Source organism: Haliotis rufescens, unplaced genomic scaffold (genome assembly GCF_023055435.1).
Source record: "Haliotis rufescens isolate VD_foot unplaced genomic scaffold, xgHalRufe1.0.p SCAF_106, whole genome shotgun sequence".
Classification (NCBI taxonomy): Eukaryota; Metazoa; Mollusca; class Gastropoda; order Lepetellida; family Haliotidae; genus Haliotis; species Haliotis rufescens.
The window spans coordinates 814,742-838,498 of record NW_025963787.1 but is presented as its reverse complement, the minus strand read 5'-3'; the positions used below and the strand labels follow the sequence as shown (position 1 = coordinate 838,498).

Below are 23,757 nucleotides of genomic sequence, written 5' to 3'. Positions count from 1 at the left end.
TGTCTGAAAGTAATCTAGTCTGGGTCAGACAAGCCAGGGGTTGATAAAATGATCACACACAGTGGTGTGGTCAGGCTCGCTGACTTGGTTGATGCATGTCATCGATCCCTATGGCGTGGATAGATGCTCATGATATCAATCACTGGATTGTCTGATCCAGACTCGATTATTTACAGACCGCCGTCATATAGCTGGAATAGTGCTGAGTGCGGCGTAAAACAACAAACCAACCAACCAACCCAAGCATTAGTTCCTGGGGACCTTTTCGGAGCCGGACCATTAACATCTTTGGCATCTACATATTTCATCTCCAAACTTATATCACATATTAACATCGTTGTGGTAGCAGCGGCTTTGGAATGGGTGTCGACTTGCAATACACAATTCCTGACATAAAATCAAGTGGCTGTGTGACGTGTTTCCGAAGCAGGACTTCAATAGTTCCGCCCAACACTACTTTCACACACTGCATCCTCATATGTGGATTTCAGATGAGGTGATTCATAGACAATCTTTTTTTGAAATCAAGTATAGCGTGTCGATAAAAGTTAAAATCTCCGTGACACCCAGGGTGACATTCCATTTATCATCCAAATCATTCTTCCATTTTTGTAGTTTGTAAACAGTAACCAATGATGTCACAATGGTCTCCAAAGCATTGTGATGCGATTTCATTAAAGCTTCATCTTCTTGGACATATCGCTTCATCTTACCCAAATGATATCCCCTGTGCATAAAGTTTTATATAAATTAGCTAATTCTTACACACATTGGGGTGAAAAACCCATTTGAAATAACTAGTATCAACTATTGAATTCCAGGTCCGTGATTGGCTATTTCGGATAAAAGAGAATGCACTATTCCCCTATGACCATATAGATTCTGACGCTCTGAACTTGCTTTCAATTTGATCATAGCTTACAGTCGACATGTGTTATGGGTGTGATATCATCTGAACATACATAGAAGCAATTGGCAGTGTTTGTATACAAATAAGGAGGCATGTCTCACACATGGATAACAGTGACATGATGTCTCATCTGTTGAATAAAAGTGAAAAACCATTTCCTTATTCATATGAAATCTCGACTGTATGTGTTTATCACTATCAGATAGTGAGGATACCAGGCCTTCGCTAACGGGGGGGGGGGGGGGGGCGCCACAAACGCATGCAAACTGAGGCAAAAAGACACGGGGACGTTTCGTACTAGTCAAAATAGGAAATTGTATCGGACCCTTGTCATTGATGCGTCATATGTGGAATGTCCTCAATATGCTCATGTAATGACTAGCATTTGTGTTCCGAAACAGTGTTGGTGAGATCGTGTCCTTTGTTTGTCTGTCAACTAAAAACCGCAAATAAATGCTAAGATGCCATGTCTGCCAATTGCCCATAAAAGATAATGTAGCATCATTCCTCGTTGTGAAATCAGTGTGAAAGTCAGTAGCGAGAATGTATCAACAGCAGGGCAATACTTATGTTTATGTACACGTGTGACATCAACACGACAACCATATTTGGTTGGTGCATCCGCGGAATCGATACCAAACTGCAACATTGAGACCAATATGTGGAAGAACTATACGCAACCGGCTGAGAGAGCACAGCATACGGCGCAACACCCAGATATATGCCCGATTGGCGTAGACAGCATCTGAGGCTCAGACAAGACTGAATGGCGTCCGCTATCGGGACGACATCGTTCGAGATCTTGTTCTACCCTTTGTGAAAATGCAGGGACGTAACGTCACTTTGCAAAAAGATAATGTCCGCACACATGTTGTAACAAACCTCTTGAGGTAGCATAACATTGCTGTACTTCCATGACCGGCTGTTTCTCCACACATCTCCCCAACAGAACATGTCTTAGAAGGAACAACGCCTACGACAGGATCAGAACCAGCCGGTAAAGCAAGCTCACTTCAGCCAATATTTGGTTGACATTTGGATTAACATTCCCGTCAGTCATCTGGTGTCTTCAATGCGCCACGGCTGCCTTTCCTGTATCAATACAAATTGTGACCACACCCGATATTGGCATTGTTAATTGAGTTGTTACACCATCCCTTTCTTGGTGCGTGTCGCTCTGTCTCGTGTTACCACGTATGGGTCTTGTCAATGACTTCTTATGATAAAACATTCATCAGACAAATTTAATGTTTTATTTTATTTTGAATAACACGGCATTTACACCACTTTATATGAAGCACAGATATTTTCCCCCGTCAGTATATATACTGATGGAAACGAATAAGGGAACAATGAAAATATAGGGAAATATGCTTTACTGTCGGTACGTTTGAAATAGCACCCATAACTCATTTGATATGGCAAAGTCAGTAGTCATGGTCTGTTACGTCACTTGCCCTGCACTCGGGAACAAAGACGTTACTCACCAACACCAGTACAGGTCCGTCAGTTACTGGCTCATGGCCAGGTTGTTTTGGCGATGAGTAACCATTATCACCCCAGTAACAGCCGACATCCTCTGCTAACACCGGAACAAGTAATAAACTATCCAATAAAATCACGCGAGCCGGTGGGCTGGGGTTAAGATCTCTGATGACAGCACTATAGGATTCGAACTCGAGAGTGGGGGCATTCACCGATAGTTCTGGGAGATTGCATTTAAATGCATGTAACGGGCGTGTAATCCAACCCTATCTAATTTCTTTCATTTCTTGCTCTGATAAGCCTGAAGCCCTAGGTCGCATGACGTCACTATGACTGATCCGAGTTGGATACAACATTTGACAAATCATCAAACGCTACGTATTCGATTTTCATTTGTAGATGTCCGTGATATTAATCATGCTTTGACATATATCCGCTCCACCGTTTCACGCTTAATCTCACTGAACTTAAGTGGAAGATAAAAAACATCCTATTGACTATTGCGTTAGCGAACGAGGAGGCGAATGCTGATTGAGCACCTGGGACTTCTATATTTCTTATGAATATGGGCAATGGTTTTGACGCTTTCTTTTGCCCATTCGAATAGCTTTGAAAATAGACTTAAAGTTTCGATCTTGCACACATACATCTTTTGTGCAAATGTTCATGCCAAGAGTCAAATAGGCATTTGCTTGAAGATGTTCTGTATTTTTCTGGAACTTGTCTTTGTATCCAGTTCTCTATTGGACACTTATACATATAAACAGAGAAAAGACGCATTATTAGCCATTATGATATTAATCCAGTTTAATCAAAGATTATTGAGAGGTATTTTGAACCATGTAAGGACACTCAAATAACCTTTTCACGCAAATATGTTCTGAGTATATTACGCATTTCATATTTGCATCACACACATAGATGTAATTTTGAATTTAACTCTCAGTGAAATTCAATTACGCCGATGAGATCTGACACTTCTCTGGTCCAACTGCAATGACAACATGTATGTTCACATAACCAACAAGCAGCCCAGGGTTTCGTAACTTCCATGTTGATTTCAAAACAAATAAGTCATACTGTAAGCTTCTCGTAAGAGATTGTTGTAGATTTCAACGTGATCTGGCTGTGTGTGTGTGCGTGCGTGCGTGCGTGCGTGCGTGTGTGTGCGTGTGCGGGTGTGTGTGTGTGCGTGTGTGCACATGCTCTCTCGCATGCGAATGTGATGCTATTAGACATTAGTTTGCCCACATCTCCACCATCTAAATACATGCTATTTGTGCGACACAACAGAACATCCATTCACCCACTCAGTCTTAAAAACTGTTCTGTGGTATCTGGAAAGTTATGTCTTTGTGTAGGCAGTAATTAATACTTAATAGTCATAATATCAACAATATCCGACAATAGCAAGATAACGACTGTTATATGTTTGCTTCACGTTTTCTTTAAACCCTTCTTCAGTTGGTTACTGAACAGAGGTTGACGATGTGAACTCGAATGACATCTACGGACGTCAGAGATAGAGAGAGAGAGAGAGAGAGAGAGAGAGAGAGAGAGAGAGAGAGAGAGAGAGAGAGAGAGAGAGAGAGAGAGAGAGAGAGAGAAATCAAATCACATACAATATTGAATTACAATTATGATTTTAAGAAGATTTAATGTCAACAAAAATAATTACTTATTTGCTGTCTGTTGTGCAAAATACACTCTCCAGCTTGAGTTGGAGCGTATACAGCCATAGGATGATGCAATATTTTGTTTGAAAACACTGGGAGCAGTAGGCAAATTGAGCAATGTTCCTCCGCTTGAGACATACACCACGCAGACGAGCCGCACCACAACAAATGTGCGAACGTAGCGACCTTTGGTCTAAATCAGTTATGAGAGAGGAGAAAGAACGATTGATGAAAAACACTACGGCGGGAATGGGGCGGCAGCTGGCGACGTTCCAGAATCATCACTTGGGCGATTCTGTGCTTCTCGTTACGCGACGGCAGTGTAGACGAACTACGTCTGATAACTACAGTGTTTTGGACAGGAAGTTTTGACTATCGTTCCAAAACATAACACATTACTGCGACTCAATGCCTTTTACTCGCCTCGGATCAGATAGCATTCACTTCAGCATACCACGGAGAACCCACGCGGTGCCTGAATCCGATACGGACTCGTATTTTCGTTGTGCAGGTTGAAGGCCCCTGCACGAAGCGAGTAGGTGGGTGAGTGAGTTGGATTTAACGCCGCTTTTAACACTATTCCAGTTATATCACGTCGTGTCAGCTTAATGTGGGAGGAAATCTCGAAGTGACGCTTTACCACTTTGGCGAAGCCCACGAGCACGGGTATGGTGCTGACAAACTTAGCAACATACAATGTAATTGAGGCGAACAGGAATTAGAACCCACGATCATAGGTTCCTGGCATTCCCAGGGGGCAAAACTCTGTACAGAGAATTGCGGCGCCTCAAACGACTGGGCTACCCCCAGCGACGGTGAAATGTGTACTCCTATATCAGAAGTGTTGCAGCAATATATACTACACAATTGCTGATAGGGAAACAAAGAGAAATGGGGTGAGGTGTGGTGAATTGGGCTTAACGTCGCGTCCAAGATTATTGCACTTATATAGCGACGTGCATGCACGTTTATGTGTGGCTGCTTGTGTTCGTCCGGACTTATGCCGGTTTTATAGAACCAGCCCACTGATACCCCACCCAGGGACTGATTCCGAGCCGACCAGTCTTTGTTTTATCCCCTTAATGCCGAACGCCAGGGAGGGTAACAAGTACATCTCTGAACGTCTTTTGGTACGATGCGGCCAGGGGATTGAACCACGGACCTTGCGCTTTCCGACGCTCTATCCTCTAGACCACGGAGGCGGCCACAAAGATAGATCATAACGAAAGTTAATTTTTAAAAATATATGCAATCATTTATTAAAATTTGAAATGAAGCTGCAAATTGCCCACGTGAAATTGCAACGCATATTTCGATTCTTACCACACGATCGCCAAATAACCAGACACATTCCCCCTTTAACTGGACACACTGAATTTCCCTCTCAAAAGTCAAAGAAATTATCTCGTATTTAAGCGGGGAACACAAACAAAATAGAATTCCGAATAACACTACTTTGGGGTATCGAAGCCCCATTTTAGAATTGATGCCTTGGTATACATGTTGTCTCTCGGCAATATAAAGATGATTCAGCCTACCAAGCAATGATATATAGTTAACAGATGCCGTATATATGTACCGACTGTTGATTCAGTGAGTAATGGCGTGGATCGACGCTCCCGTCTGATTTCACATCACCCTTCCAGCAGTCTCGTTGCAGGACGTACTGCCACCCAATCCATGACGACCGATACATCACATCAGTTAAATTGTACAGTTCATACGTATCCGCTGTATCCGAGATAGTTTTTACCGTGCAGGCACGCTTTCGCATGTGTACACATGCATAATTTATGGATATGTTTCACTTACAAACCTGTCAATGCATTTTTGAATTTGATTTGGCAATTTCTTCCAATTTATTGAATCTTATTTTGATAACGGATAGACTTGTGCAAAGGGCAAGAAACCCGTGTCAGATTCCACGACTGTTTCTCAAGAATATGAATCATACCTATATCAAATATGATATCATCTCTTATCAAAGACAAAACCTTTTTCTGACAACATAGAATTACTTCCAACTTTTGTTACCGCCTACGCGTTTCTTTTTGTAAAGAATATCATTTTACAATATATGTTTTGTATGAAATGACGCTCCAATTTGACCAGCCTTTTCGAGAAACGTCAGCCAATCAATTGTCGCGGTCCTTTCCAATCCCATCTCTGATTACGCCACAAGCATTTCACCCCTCCTGTCGTACATCCGATTTCAATAACTGATCCAAGCACGCATATCCAGTTTAGTAATCCATACCACCAACCCAACCCGAGTCCCGGTCACCATGCCCTACTCCAACCGACCTGAAGTCATTACTCGCCATCCAAAGTTATCTCATTCCATATGAAAACAATAATTCTTTCTGCACTGAACTGAAACTGAACTCTAAACATTACGCCCCGTCATGTAATTCCAGTTCATAACGCCCCCGCCTTCCTATGCCTGGTCATTCCAGTTCCAGGTTATTACGCCTCTCCTCATCATGACGCCCCATCCCATCTAATTCCTGGTTTTAACGCCCCACTCCGCCCCATACAAATGCTGGTTGTAACGCCCCACTCCACCCTATCCAAATCCTGCTTTTACGCCCCACCCCATCCGATTCCTGGTTTTAACGCCAATTCCCATCCAATTCCTGGCTTTAACGCCCCACCCCATCCAATTCTTGGTTATAACGCCCAACCCCATCCGGTTCTTGCTTAAAACGCCCACCCCCCTCCAATTTCTGGTTTTAACGGCCAACCCCAACCAATTCCTTGTTGTAACGCCCCTACCCATCCGATTCCTGGTTTTAACACCAATTCCCCTCCAATTCCCGTCTTTAACGCCCCGACCCATCCAATTCTTGGTTATAACGCCCAACCCCATCCAATTCTTGCTTATAACGCCCACCCCCTCCAATTTCTGGTTTTAACGGCCAACCCCGACCAATTCCTGGTTGTAACGCCCAACCCCCTCCAAATCCTGGTTGTAACGCCCCACCCCATCCAATTCCTGGTTTTAAGGCCCCACCCCTTCCAATTCCTGGTTATAACGCCCAACACCATCTAATTCCTGGTTTAAACGCCCTACCCAATCCAGTTCCTGGTTTTAACGCCCCACCCCATCCAATACCTGATTGTAACGCTCAACCCTATCCAATTCCTGGTTGTTCTTTCTCTATACTTCCATCATTCATGACCCACCAACCGATACTCCTACTATGCTCTTGTTATCCTCACACACATTTAATCAATCACATCACATCCGGCCGCACCTGATTCCTCTGTATTACGTTCATCATTCCCCAACTTCAATCGACACATTCATTATACATCTGCTCCCTGGTAATTACACCCCGATTCCTGGACTCATACACACACAACGAACTCCATCCCACCCGCACACATACACACACCACGAACTCCATCCCACCCGCGCACATACACACACCACGAACTCCATCCCACCCGCGCACATACACACACGACGAACTCCATCCCACCCGCGCACATACACACACCACGAACTCCATCCCACACACGCACATACACACACCACGAACTCCATCCCACACACGCACATACACACACCACGAACTCCATCCCACCCGCGCACATACACACACCACGAACTCCATCCCACACACGCACATACACACACCACGAACTCCATCCCACCCGCGCACATACACACACCACGAACTCCATCCCACACACGCACATACACACACCACGAACTCCATCCCACCCGCGCACATACACACACCACGAACTCCATCCCACACACGCACATACACACACCACGAAATCCATCCCAAAACGCACGCACACAAACACACCACTACCTCAAAACACCCAACACCACTACCTCCATCCCACACAAGCACATACACACACCACGAAATCCATCCCAAAACGCACGCACACCAACACACCACCACCTCAAAACACCCCACACCATGAACTCCATCCCATCCGTGCACATACACACACCACGAAATCCATCCCCAAACGCACGCACACAAACACACCACCACCTCAAAACACCAAACACCACAACCTCCATCCCACGCACACCACGAACTCCATGCCACACACGCGCTCACACAAACACACCACCACCTCCATCCCACGCACACACACACACGCACGCACACGCACATCACTACCTCCATCCCACACACGCACGCACGCACGCACGCACCTACACACACGACTACCGCCATCCCACATACACGCGCGCACACACACACACACACACACACCACTACGTCCATCCCACACACGCACGCACACACGCACATACACACATGACTACCTCCATCCCACACACGCACACACACACACACACACCACTACGTCCATCCCACAAACTCACATACACACACATCATTACCTCCATCCCACACACACACGCACGCACATACACACACCACTACCTCCATCCCCCACACATACACACACACACACATACCACTACCTTCATCCAACACACGCACACACAACGAACTCCATCCCACACACGCACGCAAACACACCACTACTTCCATCCCCACACACACGCACGCACATACACACACCACTGGCTCATTCCCACACACGTACACACAAACACACAAACAACGAACTCCAGCCCACACGCACGCACGCAAACACACCACTACCTCAACCCCCCACACACGCACGCGCATACACACACCACCATCACCACACATACACACACTACGAACTCCAGCCGACACACGCACGCAAACACACCACTACCTCCATCCCCCCACACACGCACGCGCATACACACACCACCATCTCCATCCCACACGCGCACATACACACACCACGAACTCCATCCCACAAGCGCACATACACACACCACGAACTCCATCCCACACGCGCACATACACACACCACGAACTCCATCCCACCCGCGCACATACACACACCACGAACTCCATGCCACACGCGCACATACACACACCACGAACTCCATCCCACACACGCACATACACACACCACGAACTCCATCCCACACACGCACATACACACACCACGAACTCCATCCCACAAGCGCACATACACACACCACGAACTCCATCCCACACACGCACATACACACACCACGAACTCCATCCCACCCGCGCACATACACACACCACGAACTCCATCCCACCCGCGCACATACACACACCACGAAATCCATCCCACCCGCGCACATACACACACCACGAACTCCATCCCACACGCGCACATACACACACCACGAACTCCATGCCACACGCGCACATACACACACATCACCACCATCTCCATCTCACACGCGCACATACACACACCACGAACTCCATCCCCAAACGCACGAACACGCACACACCACCACCTCCATCCCATACACGCACACATACAACATCACGTCCCTCCCCCCCCCCCCGCCCCCCCCCCCCCCCCCGCCACACACACACCACTACCACACACGCACACATACACCACCACCACCCCCCCCCCACACCTCTACCTCCATCCCACACACGCACATACACATACACCACCACCCCCATCCCCCCCCCCCCCCCCCCCCCCCCCCCCCACACACACACACCACGAACTCCATCCCACACACGCACACACTACCATCTCCACCCCCACCCCCACACATACACACACCGCCACCTCTATCCCACAAAAGCATGCGCACCACAAACCGCACGCAACAGTCAGCACCCACAGAATGATTTCATTTATTCAAGTCCTAATTTAAGAAGTCGACCACTGGGCATTCATGTAAGGGGAGGGGTGGGGGATTTAAAAAAAATATATTTCTAAAATATTGTTCGGTCCTTACTCTGCGTCTCTCTTGGATTCACTCCTTCACCACCAACATTCTGTTCGCCATAAATCACTGCATAGCTCACACGATCACGGTTTCTGTACTATGATTTATATGGTGAAAACAGCTAGTAGGTTACAAATCGTGTGCGTTCATTGAAGCAAATATTTTTCATGTAAGAGTTCTTTTGGCAACACTGTATTTGTATGCCTTTAGTTGATTACTCTATGTCATGTAGGTTGCAGGTTTGATTCATGAGAGTTGTAGAGCTCACAACAATGTATTTATTAAAGACCACAAGCAAAGGGAGAACTGTATTGGTAGGCAGTGGGGTTAGGGGGGTAAGGACTGTGACTGTGATGGTAGGTGGTGGGGGTAGGGGGAGGAAGGAGTGTGACTGTGATGGTAGGTGGTGGGGGTAGGGGGAGGAAGGAGTGTGACTGTGATGGTAGGTGGTGGGGGTAGGGGGGTAAGGACTGTGACTGTGATGGTAGGTGGTGGGGGTAGGGGGAGGGATGAGTGTGACTGTGATGGTAGGTGGTGGGGGTAGGGGGAGGGATAAGTGTGACTGTGATGGTAGGTGGTGGGGGTAGGGGGGTAAGGAGTGTGACTGTGATGGTAGGTGGTGGGGGTAGGAGGAGGGATGAGCGTGACTGTGATGGTAGGTGGTGGGGGTAGGGGAAGGAAGGAGTGTGGTTGTGATGGTAGGCAGTGGGGTTAGGGGGGTAAGGACTGTGACTGTGATGGTAGGTGGTGGGGGTAGGAGGAGGGATGAGTGTGACTGTGATGGTAGGTGGTGGGGGTAGGGGAAGGAAGGAGTGTGGTTGTGATGGAGGGTGGTGGGGGTAGGGGGGTAAGGACTGTGACTGTGATGGTAGGTGGTGGGGGTAGGGGGAGGAAGGAGTGTGACTGTGATGGTAGGTGGTGGGGGTAGGGGGAGGAAGGAGTGTGACTGTGATGGTAGGTGGTGGGGGTAGGGGGGTAAGGACTGTGACTGTGATGGTAGGTGGTGGGGGTAGGGGGAGGGATGAGTGTGACTGTGATGGTAGGTGGTGGGGGTAGGGGGAGGGATAAGTGTGACTGTGATGGTAGGTGGTGGGGGTAGGGGGGTAAGGAGTGTGACTGTGATGGTAGGTGGTGGGGGTAGGGGGGTAAGGAGTGTGACTGTGATGGTAGGTGGTGGGGGTAGGAGGAGGGATGAGTGTGACTGTGATGGTAGGTTGTGGGGGTAGGGGAAGGAAGGAGTGTGGTTGTGATGGTAGGCAGTGGGGTTAGGGGGGTAAGGACTGTGACTGTGATGGTAGGTGGTGGGGGTAGGAGGAGGGATGAGTGTGACTGTGATGGTAGGTGGTGGGGGTAGGGGAAGGAAGGAGTGTGGTTGTGATGGAGGGTGGTGGGGGTAGGGGGGTAAGGAGTGTGGTTGTGATGGTAGGTGGTGGGGGTAGGGGGAGGGATGAGTGTGACTGTGATGGTAGGTGGTGGGGGTAGGGGGAGGGATGAGTGTGACTGTGATGGTAGGTGGTGGGGGTAGGGGGAGGGATGAGTGTGACTGTGATGGTAGGTGGTGGGGGTAGGGGGAGGGATGAGTGTGACTGTGATGGTAGGTGGTGGGGGTAGGGGGAGGGATAAGTGTGACTGTGATGGTAGGTGGTGGGGGTAGGGGGGTAAGGAATGTGACTGTGATGGTAGGTGGTGGGGGTAGGGGAAGGAAGGATGAGTGTGACTGTGATGGTAGGTGGTGGGGGTAGGGGGGTAAGGACTGTGACTGTGATGGTAGGTGGTGGGGGTAGGGGAAGGAAGGAGTGTGGTTGTGATGGAGGGTGGTGGGGTTAGGGGGGTAAGGAGTGTGACTATGATGGTAGGTGATGGGGGTAGGAGGAGGGATGAGTGTGACTGTGATGGTAGGTGGTGGGGGTAGGGGAAGGAAGGAGTGTGGTTGTGATGGAGGGTGGTGGGGGTAGGGGGAGGAAGGAGCGTGACTGTGATGGAAGGTGATGGGGGTAGGGGGAGGGATGAGTGTGACTGTGATGGTAGGTGGTGGGGGTAGGGGAAGGAAGGAGTGTGGTTGTGATGGAGGGTGGTGGGGGTAGGGGGAGGAAGGAGCGTGACTGTGATGGAAGGTGGTGGGGGTAGGGGAAGGAAGGAGTGTGACTGTGATGGTAGGTGGCGGGGGTAGGGGAAGGAAGGAGTGTGGTTGTGATGGTAGGTGGTGGGGGTAGGGGAAGGAAGGAGTGTGGTTGGGATGGTAGGTGGTGGGGGTAGGGGATGGAAGGAGTGTGACTGTGATGGTAGGTGGCGGGGGTAGGGGAGGAAGGAGCGTGACTGTGATGGTAGGTGGTTGGGGTAGGGGGAGGAAGGAGTGTGACTGTGATGGTAGGTGGCGGGGGTAGGGGAGGAAGGAGCGTGACTCACCGGTCCTGGTGTCGTAAAATACTTCAACATCAATTAATATCAAGACTTTCAGAAATGCACCATCCTATTATCTTTATACGGTTGGAGTTTTTTCTTCAAGAAGTGTAAAAAATATATCAACCGTGCCATGTATCCTGTTCTTCGCATATCTTTTATTGTATACTTTCGAGCAGAGACAAAAACACAATGAGCAAATACATGTCCAATCGTTTTAAATTAGTCTTAAGTATTTGATTTTTGTTAAAATGATGCCTAACAAATCTTGTCCAATTAAGATACACGGTAAAACTATGTAACTGATTTTCTATTCAAGACATTGTTGACATGATAATTTGTTTATATCGCGTCATATTCTGTTTTACAACGGACAACACTTAACAGTGTCTGCTTTTCAAACAAGTTTAATATTTGCAGTTCATTTTACACCCCCAGATAGGAAATTTAATATTCTGTATCACTGCGTAATTTTATAGTCAGAAGTTGAGTCATTGCCGCGCGACCTCAATTCTCGCACAACGTCCAATTTTCAGAACTTATGTGAAAAAACACCAACTCGCCATCAAGAGGATAAAAACTGTGCTTAATGGAATTTGGAATCAAATGCGCAGCGCTACATTAACACAGTATGTTATAATAATAAATTTAATAACCTCTTTGGTGTTAGGGGGCGGTGGGGTAGCCTAGTGGTTAAAGCGTTCGCTCGTCACGCCTAAGGCCCCACATGGGTTAACTGTGTGAAGCCTATTTCTGGTGTCCCCCTGCTGTGTGAAGCCTATTTCTGGTGTTCCCCGCTGTGATATTGCTGGACTATTTCTAAAAGCGGCGTAAAACCATACTCATTCTCTCTTTGGTGTTAGCGAAGATATTGAGTTAAGCGGCATTGGCTGAGTCCAATGTTTTAAGTTTATCTTTTTATTTGAATTAATGAAACACTGACAACAACATGTGATCAAGGTACGGTGCTGTATGAGCTCAAACATTGTTATTTCACATCATTATACTTTACACTGATATATGACAGACATTGACACTGAATATCACACGTATCTCATGAGCCAATAGGAAACATCCTGAAGAGAATGAAGCAAGCCTTACAAGATTTATTCTCAGCCGCACGACACTATTGTGACGTCACCCTAAAGAGAATGAAGCAAGCCTTACAAGATTTATTCTCAGCAGCATTGCAATATTGTGACGTCAGCCTAAAGAGAATAAAGCAAGCCTTACATTTTTATTCTAAGCCGCACGACACTATTGTGACGTCACCCTAAAGAGAATGAAGCAAGCCTTACAAGATTTATTCTCAGCCGCACAACACTATTGTGACGTCACCCTAAAGAGAATGAAGCAAGCCTTACAAGATTTATTCTCAGCATCATTGCAATATTGTGACGTCACCCAAAGAGAATGAAGCAAGCCTTACAAGATTTATTCTCAGCCGCACGACACTATTGTGACGTCACCCTAAAGAGAATGAAGCAAGCCTTACAAGGTTTATTCTCAGCAGCATTGCAATATTGTGACGTCACCCTAAAGAGAATAAGCAAGCCTTACAAAGATTATTCTCAGCAACATTACACTATTGTGACGTCAGCCTAAAGCGAATAAAGCAAGCCTTACAAGATGTATTCTCAGCCGCACAACACTATTGTGACGTCACCCTAAAGAGAATGAAGCAAGCCTTACAAGGATTATTCTCAGCCGCACGACACTATTGTGACGTCAGCCTTAAGCGAATAAAGCAAGCCTTACAAGGATTATTCTCAGAAGCATTACAATATTGTGACGTCACCCTAAAGAGAATGAAGCAAGCCTTACAAGGTTTATTCTCAGCAGCGTTGCAATATTGTGACGTCACCCTAAAGAGAATGAAGCAAGCCTTACAAGGTTTATTCTCAGCAGCGTTGCAATATTGTGACGTCACCCTTAAGAGAATGAAGCAAGCCTTACAAGGATTATTCTCAGCCGCACAACACTATTGTGACGGCAGTCTAAAGCGAATAAAGCAAGCCTTACAAGGATTATTCTCAGAAGCATTACAATATTGTGACGTCACCCTAAAGCTAAAGAGAATGAAGCAAGCCTTACAAGGTTTATTCTCAGCCGCACGACACTATTGTGACGTCACCCTAAAGAGAATGAAGCTAGCCTTACAAGCTTGATTTCTCAGCGGCATGGCAATATTGTGACGTCACCCTAACGACCATGAAGCAAGCCTTACAAGGGTTATTCTCAGCAGTACGACACTAGTGTTACGTCACCCTTAAGAGAATGAAGCAAGCCTTACACGGTTGATTTATTACTTGCCCGTGAAGAGATCACCCGTTTAATAAACATATAGCTTTATTACACATTGTGTAATACCAAAACGCGTGCTTATGTACTCTCGGAACACGTTTCACGAACAAATATTGAAAGCTCTCAACATCTCTTGGCTTATTCAACGACATTGCGAGTGGAGTTGATAGATCACTGAGAGGAGCTTATGCACAATCGATGACCCCAGCAACCTTGTTGCTAGGCTGACGTCACATGGCATTGTTTCACCGATGGATCTGGCATCAAAATTCCACAAATTACGTCATCGGGTATTGTGACGTTATTGAAAACTTTGAGGTGCAAGGCCCGTTCCACAAGGCGATCGTATTGTAGCGCAACGACAGTCGTTGGTCTAAGTTAAAGCATGTGAGATGCGAAAGTCTTAGCCCTACGATAATTTTGTGAATTCTAAAGGTAGACCCGTTGTATGGTATGAAATTCATACGTTTCAACTTTTGACGTGTTTGAAGTATTATTCTGTTAAACTCAAATTGACTATGTCGTGGATCATGTAGGTGTCAGCCTATTCATACTTAACAGTATAATTCAAAAAACGTTATAAATTGCAAGTAATAAATAAAATATTAAACTCGCTCCCGTGTAAAACCAATTTTATGAAACTCGTGAATAGTTGTGGTATCTGACTCGCTTTCGCTCGTCAGATACCAGAACTATTCACTCGTTTCATAAAATTGGTATTACACGGGAGCGAGTTTAGTATTCTATATTTCTCTGCCGCACGACAATATTGTTACGTCACGCCGCTCATTGTGACGCAAAAGATATGACGACACAGTCGGCTGCATAAAAGAACCAATACAATACACTGGATGATGGAGATGAAGCTACTTTGGTCCAATGGTTTCGGAGGACACAATGTTTATGGTGCTGATAAAAGCGACAAAACCATTTCCATGGTCATAAGATATCTTAATCGTACGATGACACCAGCTGTTCACTAAAAGGTGAGCGTATCCTGCCACACCGTTGGCACCCATCACAAACACACATTCATGTGTACACGTGATGATACACGCAAACATGTTATACAAGGACAAGTCAAAATATGGAATTGAATCTGGGAATATTTTGGATGCTTCAAATTTGGAAATGTTCTCCGCGTAACTACCAATTAACATTTAAAAAGTTTTATTGAGGCCTTGATCAAACAACATTTGTGCACAATTCTTCCGCCGCTCTTTGAAATCCTTGCAGAAAGAGCATGGTCGATTGTTCCTCAAAGGTACCAAAGACTGGAGGGGGCGGTCGGGTAGCCTAGTGGTTAAAGCGTTCGCTCGTCACGCCGAAGACCCGGGTTCGATTCCCGACATGGGTACAATGTTTGAAGCCCATTTTTGGTGTCCCCCGCCGTGATATTACTTGTATATTGCTAAAAGCGGCGTAAAACCATACTCACTCACTCACTCCCAAAGGCTTGAGCTGCACGGTTAGTGCTCGACATGAAGGGAATTTTGACTATTGGAAGGCTGAAGTCATCTCTGGAAATATATTTAACACCCTGAATTTTTAGCACAGATCTAAATGAAACGGATGAGGCGGTTTCACTGGTCTCTATTATTTCTAATTCAGGTGTGTAAATGAGGGGTAGCTTACAGTGCCATATACGACATTCTAGTGACGCACTTCTATATCTCTGAATACATAACGGTACTCCCACGCGCACAGGGCAACGAAGCAGGGATTGGCAGCAGTGCCCTCAAATCGGACATTCAGTAAACCAATGGCCTCGTATTGATTAATACGTGTGCTAATCACATACAACCAGTACAATGATGCCTTCTCGGTTGATATTCCATTTCGGGCCTTGAACAAGATTATCAGTAAGGTGTAACCCGATTTTCTTCTTTCAATGCGTATTCGTGTGTAAAAGAGATGTTATGTTAGTAAAGTAAAATGATACTTGATGGAATTTTATTTTAATGGTTAATGTGATGTTGGTACTTCGTTGACATGGTGCACTGGTCGAGGGTTCGCCCCAATTGTTCCCCTTGGCCTTCCATCACCGGACCGAGCTCGTGGAGTTCACAACAATTATACATTTTCTTCTGCTCTTGTGGTGATTTTGGCAAGATAATATATAACCTGGAATAAATAAAAACAAAAATTCTTTAATGTTTTGGAAAGAGATTGCACCAAACGACATCTGCCGGGCAAAAAATTGGACATGACTAAAAATTGTAAGTGTTACCAAAACATTTATAACCTGAAAACAGTCGACGAAGCACAGCAAACATAAGGTTCAAAACATAACTATAATACCCGTATCACACACTTAGGCATCTAATAATTATTTCTTGTTTGTTTTATTTTTATCCACCATCAAATATGGGTGTTCTTTTGCTAGCCAGTTTATCTAAAATGTTTCACATGCAAAGGACCATTAGTCCATAAAATGGAGGATTCTTATTTTATTTAACAATTGCATTTGAAATATCTTTCTTACAGCAAGACCAAAGCACGGAACTAGCTGTCGTGTTGAGGACACGCGAAACATGAATCATTAATGTTGTAGGCGGCAGTGGTATGAATGGTTCTACCTGGCTATTCTTTTAAGGATGCCTGTTAATGGATAAAGATACGTGTTACGGTCATCATCACATTAATCCTCGGAAATGAAATGAAATATCCTCAAACTCCACCTTATATAAACTAGATATAGAGTTGTTCCGATGAGAATATTTACTCGGCAACAGATGTTACTGCAATGCTCAATTGTTTGCGGGTAATTTTATGGGAGGCTCAACCCAAGCGCATATGAAAAGAAACAATATGCACAAACACATCCGCGGTTGCCAAGTATTATTTGGCGTAAAATGTGATAAACATGCTTTTTGTTGAGTAGGTGAGGGAGTAAGGTTTTACGCCGCTTTTAGCAATATTCCAGCAATATTACGGCGGGGAACACCACAAATTGGCTTCACACAATGTATCCATGTTGGGATTCGAACCATAACAACGGAGGCTGAGGCTGAGCCTCCGTTGTTATGGCATTTTTGAGAGGCGATACGTGCAAGGTCCCGAATGGACTATGGCGATCGGCTGCGTGTACGGTGATGCAGGCAACGACTGCGTTTGGTTGCAAAGCAGTGGAGACATGTAAAGTTACCGTTTTCGCCTTTACCGTTGTGACGTTCGTATTCGTGTACACCGTCGAGGTGAGCGTTACGCCGATACATTGTGTTATTGAAGAAGACCGCTTTGGTGAGGTAGTTATGGGATGTGTCGGATGAGAATCCAGCAATACAGCTAGATGGTTCGTTTGACGGTGATCGAAGGACAACTGAATGTTAGGGTTATCTTGATGAGACCATTCAGCTCGTTGTCATCCCGTTCCTAAATCAACGTCCCCGTTTGATTTGTAAACACAACGCCAGACCACATTTGGTACCTACTGCATAACAGTACCGAGTGCAGAATAAGCTTTATCTTGTATTAAAGTTCATTGGAGATACACACGGTATTAACTTATTAATTGACGTCGCTTTTCATGTTCAATTTCAACCGTCGCTGTGTCCTGAGTATCCAAACCACACGTGACTAAATATTGAAACATATTATTGTTTTTTTTCATTTCTTCTGTCAATCAATATAGTACTTTCCACACTTTAGATAACTCCGTGTCTTGCTTTGTGTCATAAAGCACATACTGTAACTGTTTTTCTTTAGTATAGTTCGTGTTTCATTAGTGACGGATTTGTGAAAAATACTGTCCTTTCATTTGGATATTGTGATATTGTGATAATGTGATATTGTGATAATGTGATATTGTGATAATGTGATATTGTGATATTGTGATAATGTGATATTGTGCAGACAAAGAGACATGTTTGTTGCTCACCCAGGGGCAGGTTAAACCACGCTATGTTAAGACGTTCGGCAAAGTAAATCTTTGAGGTTCACGTTAATCTCTAAAAGCCAAATTGAAATATATGTGTTTATATAATTGAACAAGGTTTTATTGTTAAATTGAAGTCATTGATAGGGTTATTTGTAATTAGTTTGTTTTGTAATTAGTAACGGATTCAAGGTTTGCAGTGTCTTCTATAGTAAAGTGAAGGACAAAAAGAAAGCATACCGAGTTTGTTGAAAATTGAAAGGATCGTTAAATCTTAAATCTTAAATACGACTGTCTATTTAACCATCACTCATTCCTATGGCTAATTTGGGTAATCTTTGTGCCGAAAAACGCAGATTCATTGTCCTTCGAAGATAACACGTTTAGACACCCTCCAGCAGTTATTCATTATGCGAATCATTAATTTTTATTTTCTAAATTTGTAAATCAATTTTTTTATAAATATAAAACCTCGCAGAAGTAATGTTTGAGTGTCTTAGCGTCAGTACAGTTAATGTTTTTGGGATATGATGTCGCTAAGTTAATATATGTAAAATGTATTTAGTTTAGATTTATTTTTAGTCAACTTATACCTAAGTCAATACTCAGATCTAACGTAGTTTACAATGCACGAGCGAACATGTATTGTGCCCGTATGTTACGGGGTGATTTCCAAGTTGAAACGCAGAGGTTGTGTAATCAGTAAATGACTACCAAAGAACGATGAATTATTAAAAAATATGTTCAAATGTCTTGAAACAGGCCTGTCTCCGTTCTTGAATCGTGAATCGTGTTGGCAGCTGGCAGGAAGTCGGTGTTTACAAACAGGTAATCCAGTCCACTCTTGACAAGAAGATAAGACACCTTCAGGAAAAACGAAAAGGCCCCGAATCGACCTTTCGTCTCTCCTATAGGTATCGCCAACCTTCAAGAAGACCCATCCCGAAATTTCTCGAACGTTCTGGCTTCCAATGATCATACTCACCCAAGGGCGGACAACTCCAACTGTAGTACAAATCCATTCGGGAAAGTTCCACTCGCCCCCGTTGACCACGGCTCCAATCCGGCCACGACAGTCCTTGATATACACTTCCAGCAGTTCAGTAGCATGTCCTACTGCCACATAGCACCATTACACTGCTGACAACTTGCCTTTCTCTCAGATTGTGAGGCCATTTTCACAACTCCGTCATCTGCAAACTCCACATGGACGTTGTGACTCGGGAAACATTGATGAATGTTTCCTAAAAATGCCTCTTCGTATATATAAACACTGTCGAACAATAAATGTGGATCGCGTGGCCACCATGGCTGTTTAGTATGATTTAACTAATGAGGGTCGTCATAACCTGACCTGGGTCGATTGCGTCACTGTTTGTCCGACCCGGGCGGCACCATACATCGGGCTACAGAACTGTAGCTTCTAAATAACGGTGTCTGCAAGGGATACCTGGTTATATTATAAATGCTGTCCACGTCAATATGTAGTGTGACCAGTGTCGCTGCAAGCATACCTCCCCTAGTCATGCAAGGATCCGCTAGTTTTTGGTGCGGTTCACCAAAGAAATAAAAGTGTCCACGTCATTTTTACTTCCTTAAGTTTCTTGCCAATATGTCATAGCACAGAATTATTGATTGATTGTTTGTTTGTTGTTCAACGCCGCACTCGGTAACATTCCAGCTATATGACGGCGGTCTGTAAACAATCAAATAGTGATTGACGCCATTGGGATACGATGACATGCTTCAACCACGTCAGCGAGGCACACCCGATCCCGTTAGTCGCCGCTCACAAGCACAGGTTGCCGAAGACCGATTGTGAGCCCTAGCCTGATTGTGATGTTGACTTGTCGCTACACAGAGCCACAGGCTCCTCATAGTGTTTTCCTATTAGATCACGGTTCCAAATCTACCTCGCACTCCCTATCCTTCAGTAAAGAGCATGCGTCGTGATCTAACAACAAATTCACCTTCACTTCCTAAGACACTTACCCTGAAATACGAGTACTTATATTTTAGATATATCGAGTTGAAAACCGGACCCTTTTGATGATGTCAACCCGATAACTACAAGTTAAAAAAGTTTAACGATCGAAAACGTAAGTACACATATTATATGAGGAGAGTATTTTAGGAAGTGAATCGTGTTGCAGTTTCGTAGGAGTAGGGTTCATGTACAGTATGGCAGGGTTGTGAGTGCGGTATGTGCGATTACCGCAGCTACATCTGAACTTGAGACCCGTGAAGATCCGGGGTAGAATAGGTCTTCAGCAACCCATGCTTGCCGTCGAAGGTGACTATGCTTGTCGTAAGAGGCGACTAACGGGATCGGGTGGTCAGGCTCGCTGACTTGGTTGATGCATGTCATCGTATCCCAACTGCGTGGATCGATGCTCATGATGTCAGTCACCGGATTGTCTGGTCCAGACTTCATTATATACACACAGCCGTCATATGGATAGACTATTGCTGAGTGGGGCGTTAAACAACACACAAACAAACAAACATCTGAACTTGAGGAGCATTTGTCCAGTGAAATCCCTTTCTTTACTCACTCACTCAACAAAAAAGGGCTGATGGTCCACGTTGTATCGACTTTCATTATTGCAATTAAACCGTTCGGTGTGAAATTAAATCTAATTTGATTTCAAACGATTATTTATAGAGTCTATTAAGACGTCTCCTGTGCTTACGATTAAAGTCGGCTAAACGGTAGCGTCTTACATATCCTGACACTGTCAAGGCAATATGTCTGGGGCATCAATTCCTTCTACTGATGCATGTATATTACTGCAGAAGCAGCAAAAGGTACCTCGAAGGCAAAAGTAGTTGATACTTATTTATGTGCAGTATGTGAGAGTGATTTAGGTTTAACGCCGCCAGTTACAGTGAATAATAGGGTGGTCAGCTGAATGTGGGAATAAAGCCCGAAGTGATGCAGAAACATAATCGGGTCGAACCGGGATAAGGACCCACGATCATAGGTTTCTGGCGCGCATAAGGGACGCAACTCTGCACAGCGAATTGCGGCGTCTAAGAAGTGGAAATTAATCAAACGTGGAAGTTTCATGATTTGGGGGCTTTAGAACTGATTCAGTTGTCTGAACACGACATTCGCTTGTCAAGACATACCAGGGTGCCGTTGTAAAAAGCGAGCTTAGGTGAGCTGATCGTAACACTCACATCCTAACATATAGACTAACGGAAGTCGTAGCGCTGATATTGTTTCGTACAACGGTACCTTGCGCTTGTCGTTCAAAGTGAGTGAGAATGGTTTTACGCCGCTTTTAGCAATATTCCAGCACCAGAAATGGGCTTCACACATTGTACCCATGTCGGGAATCGAACCCGGGTCTTCGGCGTGACGAGCGAAGGCTTTAACCGTCAGGCTACCCGACCTCCCCTTGTCGTTCAAAACTTTAATGGGTTAAAAAGAGCTTACAGAGTAACGGGCAACGAAAGAACACAAACTTGTGTAAAGACCAAACTGTTGCCATGTACAATTTATAATTGTTTAAATTATTATTTTTTTCTTTAAATGGACATTACAATCGAATATTCAAAGATGACGTAGATTATGTTAAGTTGTGTGCTTCTGAATCACGATATGTTGTTAAAGAAAAAGATATGTTTAAATGCAAAATATTCATGTAACCGAGTCTTAATTATTCAATGATTGAGTGCCTGGTTAGGTTTAACGACCCTTCGTGTGGGAAGAAACGCAGAATCGATGCAAGTGTTTGATGTGTACTACTTAATGAGACCCACGAATCCACCCAAAACTAGAAACATAATCAGGGCAAACATGGGATTCGAATCCACGATCACAGGTTTCTGCACGCCTAAGGGACGCAACTCTGTATAGCGCGTCACATCGCCTCAGGAGACTGGGCCACCCGCGCAAGTGAAGAGGGCGTTCGGCAGTTTGCACTTACAACACAAGTATTGGTATAGCGCTGGAGTGAGTGATTGAATGTTTTCCTCCACTGTGGGTGATATCAGAGCAATGTCAAGGCGGGTGAGTGTTTACAGGAGTCGAGAACAGACTCACAAGAGGTATTTATCAGGATATACGATCTTCGCAATCAAAGTTGTTTCAAAAAGAAGACAGGTCACACATTACAAGCATCCGACGATAATTCGAGTCAGCTTTTAAGGCAATGGGGTAATAAGTAACTGTTTTTTCTTGATGTTCTGCGATTTTAATCGGGTCTGGATGCGGCTAATGAAGGGATCTCTGTATATATAAACTAATTTAAAATGTTTTCCATTTTCGTGACCTCGCTAAGATAATTCTGTGCACGAACTAGGTCCCTCGTATCAATGGTAAAGCGGCAAATGGTAAGGGACAGTTGCCTCAACGACAAAGACGGGTGTTAGAAAGTCCGACATTTCTCACTACTTGAGATATAAAGCTAGAAGATGTTGCTTTGGTCGACACGCCCTGTACATAGAGAAGCTAAATGCTACTAAAACCCGAGGTGAAGCAGGTCTTAGATGTTTTCCCTTTGGTGGTACTCTTGAACACGAGTTAGGTGCATACAAACCAGTGTCTGGTTGTTGTTAAACGCCGCATTCATCAATAGTACAACATTTTGGCGGCGTTATATGAATAACCGAGTCTGGACCAGACAATTCAGTGACATCATGAGCATCGATCAACGCAATTGGGATTCGATGACGTACATCAACCAAGTCGGCGAGCCTTACCACCCGATCCCGTTAGTCGCCTCTCACGAGAAGCATGGGTTGCTGAAGACCTGTTCTACCCCGGATGTTCACGGGCCCTGAACGGTCATGGACACAAACGGATATTGGAGACAAATGGTAGAAATATTACAGTCTGTTTAACATCATGCTGTCAACATAAACGATTACACGCGTGATAATATGCGTACCGAAACGCACATTGATTTAGAAAACGACATCAATATTTGTAAATACAGTCTATAATAGTCTAAGCCTAGGCTGAATTCAAACCCGGATGATAACGGGTACACAAACCATTAACCCTTATCAGGTAGAATCGGGGATACGGTCGGTTGAGTTTGGTTAAACGCCGCTAGTGTAACATGAAAATCAACCCAAATTATGCCCCTTCGATATAAAGGATCTGTGATCTGTTTTCTCCTCCTACTTTCATGTGGCAAACATCCATATAGTTCATTATAAGGCAGCGTTAGTTCGGAAATGTCAGGCGAAAGCAGATCCCACAAGAAGCGCTGACATCAGTCAAGTCGTGTCCTACAACCCCAATCATCATTAACTTTGCATGCTGGAGTTTGTTCGTGGCGTC

At 44.9% G+C, this 23,757-nt stretch overlaps 1 protein-coding gene across 1 annotated transcript; it reads right to left on the bottom strand.

Annotated features, from left to right (window-relative positions):
- Positions 1 to 10,094: 10,094 nt before the first annotated feature.
- LOC125377926 (extensin-like) lies at positions 10,095 to 19,571 on the bottom strand. The gene is made up of 2 exons (XM_048392036.1): positions 19,447 to 19,571; positions 10,095 to 12,291 (listed from the first exon to the last, which is right to left on the bottom strand). Exons 1-2 carry the CDS (start codon positions 19,569 to 19,571, stop codon positions 10,095 to 10,097), a joined length of 2,322 nt encoding a protein of 773 aa, XP_048247993.1.
- Positions 19,572 to 23,757: the final 4,186 nt, after the last annotated feature.